The 8,942-nt window shown below is 28.5% G+C and overlaps 1 protein-coding gene across 3 annotated transcripts in view; it reads right to left on the bottom strand.

The window, feature by feature from the left end:
- LOC117177854 (angiopoietin-2) overlaps positions 1–8,942 on the bottom strand; it is a 275,542-nt gene that overhangs the window by 58,585 nt on the left and 208,015 nt on the right. For all 3 annotated transcript variants that reach the window (XM_033368873.1, XM_033368874.1, XM_033368875.1), the window contains 2 exons: positions 8,000–8,262; positions 6,596–6,881 (listed from right to left, as the gene is read on the bottom strand). In XM_033368873.1, the coding sequence (XP_033224764.1) occupies positions 6,596–6,881; positions 8,000–8,262 (549 nt within the window). The remainder of the gene's footprint in view (positions 1–6,595; positions 6,882–7,999; positions 8,263–8,942) is intronic.

Raw genomic sequence — 8,942 nt, 5'->3', positions numbered from 1 at the left:
CGCGCGCAACTCAGTCATTTACAGCGTCTCCTACTATATTCACACGGACATAGCCCTGTCATAGTATTGGACCGCATCTCGTTTCAGATCTGGGATCAGTGTGTGGGAGAAATGCAACGACTGAGTGCGAAATGCGAAACCTAACAGTCGCGCGCCCCAGGCGCACCCAAACTTGCGCCCAGCGCGCAAGGAGAATCTGCCCGCCCGGCGAGCAGATTTTCTAAACACAAATTACCTTTTAAAATGATAAAGAAACAATTTTCGAAGTTGTTGAAATAACGTAGCTTAAATTATTTTTATAAAATTAAGTGTTATTTAATAATATCATGCGAAAACTCATTTATTGTTTAAAATGCTAGAGTTCCAGGATTTTTTTAGATCCAGAGGACTGGACCATTCTTTACTTTTTATAAATCGTTAGAAGATTTAAGAACATTCTTTTGTTTTTTTTATAACTTTTATATAGAATGCTCCAGGAATAATTTTATCGATCTAAAAGAGAATAGGAAGTCAATCAATATTAATGAATTAGAACCTTTGTTTGAGAACAAAATTGAAGGGTTTTTAGCAGAGAAAAAACGGGACGAAAATTTTTTAATTAAACAAAAATTTTTTATCTTATTTTATCCACTTTCATCAGTGACTTTTATTTTCTATTTTTATCAACGGAGGCCTTATTCCCAATAGCTTTTTATATATCCGTTTTATTATAAGTTAAAGATTAATAAAATTGCATTTAAAGTAGATAATAACAATGATAAAATTTTCAATTCCGAACTACAGCAATTTAAAGTAGTTATCAGATCTTAATTGTTCAATCAACTTATAAAATCAGGAAGTGAACCAAGTAAACAAATAAAGGAAATTTAAAAGATTTAAGAGTAATTCCTGCCCAAAGAGATTTCAATTTATCTTTTGCCTCTTACGACACAAAAAGAAGGGTTTCTTACACTTATCCTAACCGCAATTGAGTATTTACTTCAGACTTCCTTGTATTTTTAAAATCACCTTTTCCACTAATTGTTTCCTTGCTAATGCTCTAAAGAAGTTTACAAGCCTCTAGACTAAAATGTCTTTATGATTTTTGACGTAAGTACTGGGACAGGACAATCATTCCTCACGCAATTTACAAATGGGAAAACGATCAGCTAGCTTCCGAAATAGTCTTAATTTGTAGGTAGAAGGTAATAAAATTTCTGAAATATCAAGTTGGCTTTATTCCGCTTGTAGTGGATACTCAAAGAACCGCGGGAAAGTTCAACCGGAAAATTATTGCCTTTGGACCTCATCGCGACCGCGGAGCTAAACGGAGAAACCGCAATTATCTTGCTTCCGCGGCCAAATCTAAAAGGTAAGATACTGCGAACAGGATTGTAAAATGCTCGCTACACAAGTTCTCTTCAAAGATCAATTGACAGGAACTTTTTCATATTAAAGACAGAATGAAGGACATAATTTGTTATATAACAAGTTATGTTTTTTTTATCGTTAGAATCAAAACTGATTTGTTTAATATTATTAGTTTATTTGTGGTCGTTTAAATGTGTAGATAATTAAAAATATTTGATTCTATTAATAATTTTTTAGTCATGCCAGGTTTTCGCGATTCGAAAACATTTTTGCCGGTCATCGAAATAAAAAGTTCAAACTGTTAAAGCTGAATTTTTTTTTTAATTTGAAGTAATCAAAACTAAGCTCCAAATTCAAGCAGCCGAAATTGAACTCTTCTGAGTTCTCATTTTTTTAAATTTCCTACCAGTAAAGATGTATTAGCAACCAAATGGTTGAGTGTTAAAACAATGTAATTTCATACAGGAAGTTACATTTACAAGCAAATAGTTCTATTTTCAATAATAAGAGATGCATTTTGAACAAAATAAATAAATTTTTAACCAAACAGTGGAATTGTTTTTATTCATTTATGATATATAAATTATAATTTTTTAAGACACTAGTGTAGCTTTTGACAAAGCTATTAAATTTCCTGCCAAATAGTTGAGTTTTTAATAAGAAATTATTAAGTTTCAACAAAAAATAGTTGATTTTTCTTATTCGGTTTTATTAATTCAGATTGAATTTAGGCAAACAATAAGATAAAGGGGATGTTTCTTATTAAAAACAGAGAAAAAAGGAATGACTATTTTAAAAAACAAGGAAAAGTGTCACAGGACAAAGGGTAATTACTCTGTAATTAAAATTTAGTATATTGGTTTTTCTTATTCGACAAATATTTTCATACATATTTCGGACTATTAAGGACGCCTTATTATGTGCTGCTGTTGAAATGTAAACAAATCATTATTTTATCAACTTGAAGGTCTTGTATGAAAGATTAAACAAAATGCACCATCCACGTAAAAAATTCCGTTCATGTTCGGGGGTTTTCCCGATCTTAAAAAATAGTCGGTCATTTATTAAAGTGTAAATGCATGAAATTTTGATGTGTTCAAGTCTACATGTTACTATTTAAGAATTTTTAAATTTCGAACTTTTCCAATTTACCTAAATGTGTTCAATTCTGATCGATTGAAATAAAAAATTTCGAATTTTTAACGTTTTCACAGTAAATCCTAAGGCAAAGGATTGATTTACATTTGGATTTAAATTTGACACATTGGTGTATACATTTCTATATTTTCAAGATATTACAGATCTTTCGTTATTCAACTTTTCGGTTTATTACAACTTTGAGCAACTTGAGTTTTAAAATGTTTATTACTTACAATTTAACGATTTGTATGTCAAAGTTGGTTATCTTTAAACGAATTAGAATATGTTTTAATTTCTAAGGGTAAGAAATATTTATTTATTCAATTTTTTACTTTTTCAATTAAAAGTTGTTCAAATCTGATTTATTTTTCCCCTATTTAAAATTGTTAAACTTTAAATGCTTTAAAGTGAAACTTGTTACATTTTTGATATTTCTAGATTTTCGATCTCAGAAGATTTATAATTAGAGACTGTTCCATTTCATATAAACAATAAACAATTTTTAAAATTACATTTCATGTGGTATAAATTAAAAATCTTACATTTCAAATTCGTTCACGGTTAAAATTTTAATGTTTATACTTTTTAATAGACTTTTAAAATCCATAACCTTGGTATATCAAGTTTAGCTAAGATCAACCAATTTTTGAAATTGACTTTTAGTGAAATTGTGCAACTTTAAAAATTTAACCTTACAGAACTATTATCACGTTGAGACACTATTCCAAATTCGAAGTTTTGAAATTTATACAATTTAATGCTAAGGCTTTCAAAGTATTATTATATGCTTAAATCATTTTTTGTTTTATATATCCTATCAAGAGAAAATGGAAAATTAATATACTTAAAAATTGTATGTTTAAAAAAATCCTTTTTGGTGGTACTGGTAACTATCTAATAATATCCAATAATTAATTTTAAATGTTGAAAAATAGAGTTCTATTTTTCGATTTGGCAAGCAATTACATAAAAATTTAAATTATTTAATTTAAACCCTTTTAACTTCGGAAAATTTTTAACAACAGTATTAATTTAATTTTAAAAATTTTGAAAAAATGCATAAAAAATAAAAAACAGGGAGATAGTTACACTGTAAAAATTACAGATCTCTTTCTTTTGTATCAATTTTTTCGAATCCTATTTTTGAATAGAATAATTTCATGCTTTTATTTTTAATGCAAAACAAATAAATCTGGGTTCCCACCAGTGGTCTCATTTTATTATCACTCTAGACTGTTAATACCTAAAATTAGCCCTGAAATAATACTTTGTTTTTACATACAAGTTTGAATATTTGAATACTTCTGACTTCGTATAATTGAATTTTTTCCTGATTTCCCTTTTTTTGAAAATCTGTTTATATTTCAATGCTTTGACATTCAAAAATTAATGAGCCTCGTTTTATTAAACCCACAATATCTTCTCAAAGTCTTATTGCACACGAATAACAGTAAAATGTATAAGGGCTATCCAATTTCTCTATATAAAATGTTGCAACCATACATTCTCATGATCTATTATTCTGAGAGTAAGGAACATGCATTTTAAAACTACTATCCCAAGCCCTGCAAATCAGTACCGGACTCAGAATTGGATTTGGCTAATGCAATCCATGTCAACATAAACTGATTTCGTCAGTTTAATAGTGATAAAAAAACTGGAACCGGAACTAAATAAGATTCCTGGGCGGATAATTTGCAGCGAATGAGCAAAATTGCTCCATTCATAGAGTCATTCAAAACTTAAATTCAATATCCATTTCAAATAATAATCTATCAGACCACGATTAGATCACATACATATTTTATAAGGAAAAATGAAGATATAATGAGCTATATTTTTGTAACAAATACAGGGAATGTTCGATTTTTTTGTAGTAGAGAATCCGTCAGCTGCGCGGAAAAGTAAAACTTGAAAAAATTGAACCATTTCAATTGAGAACATGAAAAATTGAATTATTGCTGAATAAATCTTTATGCTCAGAACATTTTTAATTAATAGCGTTTGAAATTGAACAATTTATAATTTCGTCAATTTATATTCTGTTTTGATGTTTTCAAATTATAAGCCTTATCAGTGAGACATTTTTAAGTCGAAACATTTTAAAAACAAATTATATTTAATTTAATTAATGGAAATAGAAATTGATATTCACTCAACTTATCATTAAAATAATGAAGGTATTAGTCGGTAATTTTTCTAATATTGTTAAAAGACATGCAGGAACACTGCAGACTGAAGTGAAAAATTTGAATCTAATTGAATCATTTGAGCAGAGAAAAAATATTGTGGTTTAACATTCGAAAGAAGTACAAAAATAAACATTTTAAATCTTGTAAGACTTTCTGTTTTTTTTTCATTTAAACATTTAAAAATATTACTCTATGGATTGTTTTGCTTTTTTCAAATTATAAGCCTTATCAGTGAGACATTTTTAAGTCGAAACATTTTAAAAACAAATTATATTTAATTTAATTAATTCTTCGCATTAATTCTCTTATTTTACTTTTTCTTTCTTTTCAAAAAGAATTCCTCTATTTTGCTCTGTTTTCAAGAAACTTGATCTCTTCACGTTTGTTCACTTAAGTTCGAAATGAATTAATATAATCCAATAAGAAAATTTAACTATTTTTGGTTGAAAGTTCATTATTTTTTATTTAAATAGGATATTTATCCATTACGTTTAAAAACTCCTCTCTTATGTTAGAAAAGTCATATTAACTTTCTTGTTGAAAATTTAACTTTCTTCTACAGTTTTTTTCATCAAGAATTTGGTTTAAAATTCATCCATTTTATTGAAAATTTGTCTCTTTTGATTGGTAGTCCAACTGTTTGATTTTAAATACAACTTTCGGGTTTAAGAATTTATTTATTTCTGTTTTTATTCAATTCTTTGATCAACTCTCCTTTATTTGAAAACTAGACCATTTGTTTGAAAATTTATATTTTATGGTAGAAAAGTCACCTTTTTGGGTGAAAATTCATTTTTCTTGGTGGAAAATAAACTTTTTTGTTGAAAATTTAACAGACAAAAAAAAATTCTTCTTTTTGTCAGAAAATTCAACTCTTTAGTTAAAAACTCAACTATTTTGTTGAAAATTTGTCTCTTTGAATTGAATTTTCAACGGTTTAGTTGTAAATGCAATTATTTTTTTTAAAAGTAATTTTTTTTATCTCACTTTTTTGAAAATTTGACCATTTGGTTAAAATTTTTGTGTTGGTTGAAAATTTAACAATTTGATTAAAATCTCCATTACTTCGTTCAAAATTTATCTCTTTTGCTTGAAAGTTGTCAATTATCTAGTTGTGAACTCATCGTGTTTGTTAAAAATTCGTCAGAAAAAAATATTTTAAACCATGATTCAGAATCCTTCAAGCTGAATCACTACTGCTAAATTTTTTTTTCACTTTAAGTTTGTTTTTTTGTGCAAAGTGTATTTGAAAATTAGTGAGAATTATATGTATAGTCCAAAACAAAGCAACACCTTTTCAGCTATGCAGTGTCTGATATTGCTTTTTTATTATCTTTCAAAATATAATTCGACTTTTTTCATGTTCCATGCGACTTTGATTGTAATTTTATGGAATGGACGCGAATTTTGTTAAAACCTTCTACTCGATCCGAGACCTGAAGTCGCTCTTGCATATATTTTTACTTTTTGTAACACAAATACGGAATGTTTGAAATTATAGATATGAGAACGGCTTCGAAGAAAAGGGTAGACTAAAAAATATCGATTTTGAGATTTTGATGGTTTCAGTATACTTTTTTCTGCCGTGTGGAAACGAAATATTTTTGCTCCATTGCGCATGCGCTCTTTGATATAAAATTAGTTTTCCGGACAGGTGATTGACGCTACAAAAATATAATACAGTGAAACTCTTCTATAGCGTCGATTTCGGGGTTGGCGGTGGGTGGTAACTAACTCATTATATAGCCTGCTCCGCTTTTGTTGGTTCAGGTCTGACTGCTCGCCTGAGTGACAGTCGCAGATTCCGCGCACCCCGCGCAGCACCTTTTACACAAACATGCAGCGCGGCGTCAATTCTCAGAAGGGCTATAGAAGGGAGGGTTATTGAAGAGTTTCACTTTTTTTTTACTTACCCTAACGTCCTTGATGTTAACAACAACATCAGTAGTAAATGTCGAATTTGGAGGAATGGGTTTATTTTTCACACTGGGGAAAATAACTCCTCGATTTCTTGTCGTCGATCTTTGAGAACTTGAAGCTGATGGAGACATCGGCGTTGTAACTGGAGGAGTACTATTCGTTGGTGAAGCTATTGATGAAGTTGGAGATGAAGTTGAAATTGAAGGAGTCGTTGTTGTTGTTACTGTATTTGATGCTGTTGGAGTATCAGTCACAAATTCTTCATTTAATCCGATATATCTAAAAACAAAAGGTATAAAAACACTGTATAAATAAATAAAATAAAAAGTTTCTTACAAAAATGTTGCCTCCCCAATTGGACCATCTCTAGGAGTTTTTATAAGTTTTGTAAATAAAGGAAAGTTTTGGTTTGAATTCAGTTTCGAACAAAGGTTTATTAAGAAAAGCGGAAGAGAAAATAGGTCGGTAAAATACTATCAATTCCTCATCCCTGACTAAAAAGGTTTAAGAATTCGTACTTAAGAAAGCAAAATATTTCATTCGCTTCAAGATTTCTCTGTATTCCCGATAAAAGGAAAAAGATTGTTAATAAAAAGGAAGTAGGTATCTTCATGGTGATGACTGTGAAAGTGATTCGTTGATTCGGATTCGATTACTTTTTTTGTTAATCTTCACTACGTAAAAAGAGGAAATCTCTACTTAAGTCGAGTAATATTTACTTGAGATCAGATGTCTGTTAAAACTCATATCATTATGGAACTCGAGTAGTATTTACTTATCATTAGAACTCGATTGATATTTAATATCCTACCGTCATTAAATTTCTATTATTATTTACCAAGCGTAATAACTTATTTGATTATAGTAATTTCTAATAATTCCAGAAAATAAGTTCTAGAAGAAAGTGAAGAATAAAATGCATTCAAATTATAATGCTTTTAGATTTATTTCAAATAATCTAAAATTTGAAGTTACCTACATGTTCCTTAAATGTTTTATTTTTTTATAAATTAACGTTCTGAAGCTTTTAAGATAAAATATTAAATAATTATTTGACTACTTTGAGAGACTTCTAATTTACATTGAAAAGAATACAAATTTGAAACATGAAAACGATAAAAAGAACTATTTTAAAATATTTTTGAAAACACCCTCGATTGAAAGCTACTTATTTATTTAGAGACCGCTTACAGCTTTCTGATAATTACAGTATGAATAATTTTCAATTGATCTAGATCTTCTTTGTAAGACTAATTAATTATTAGAACTAAATAATTTAATAAATTATTAATCATTAGAACTTGATTGAAACTTTTCAATTAAAATAAGTTGTGATGGGTCATGAAAAAAATTCTGGATGAAAGTAAAAGATGAAATACTGCATTTATTATACAAACCTGCTTGGATCGTACTCAACAAGTCGGTCGATCGTGGGATCGAGTAATAATTCGGCAGGAATGGGACGTTGCGCCAAATTAGCTACGTCATCTTCTTGTTTCTTCATTCTTTTCTCAACGCCTTCGAGATTTTGGATTATTTTGTTCGTTTTGGACCTCAAATCAGCATGAATTTCACTAATTGCTCTCTCCTGTCTTTGAGTTTGTGTCAATAGTTCATCTGATTTCGGTACAAGGTCGTCTACTGAACTCTTTGTCCCAACCTTTAGAGAGAAACAACAAGCAAATCGAATTTATCTTAAGTTATTTAATTCAGATCTTCTTCAGTTTTATATATCACTTATAATTCCGAAGAAAATGGTTTCGAAGTTTAAATGTTTGCAGTTAGGGTAGACCAAAAAATTACAAATTTCGAATTTCATTAATCTACAAGAACGCAAAGTTCGTATATATTACAAGTACTTTGTTCTGAAAATTAAAATCTGATAAAAAATAATCTACCTAATCCAAGCGTATTGAAGTTTTAAACAGAATGACAAAAATGAAGAATTTAATTCAAAAGACTACATAATTGTACTAAAATTGAAAAAATGTACAAAATTTAGGTTTTTATTCGTTTTAAATATCCTCAAAATATATTAAAATAGTATTTTAAATGTAAGGAAATCACATGTTCTTTGGAGTTATGATTGAAAATGTCTACACGTTTTTTTTTAAATGAAAATGCAATATTTAATAGCTTTCTTCTCTATCTTTTCTGTTTTTACTTCTCTGATAATGTCAGTATTTCAATTAGTTAAAATATGATAACATATAGTCCTACTATTGCATAGTATACGCTATACACCTTTATGACAGAAAGTTTCATTTTTCTTAAAAACATCTGTATATATTTTCTGTTATAAATTACTTAAAAATAAAACTTCTTTTGTTTTTATAATTG

Source organism: Belonocnema kinseyi, chromosome 8, assembly GCF_010883055.1.
Source record: "Belonocnema kinseyi isolate 2016_QV_RU_SX_M_011 chromosome 8, B_treatae_v1, whole genome shotgun sequence".
Lineage (NCBI taxonomy): Eukaryota > Metazoa > Arthropoda > Insecta > Hymenoptera > Cynipidae > Belonocnema > Belonocnema kinseyi.
Note: the sequence above shows the minus strand (reverse complement) of the source record. Positions and strands in the feature narration are given on the sequence as shown.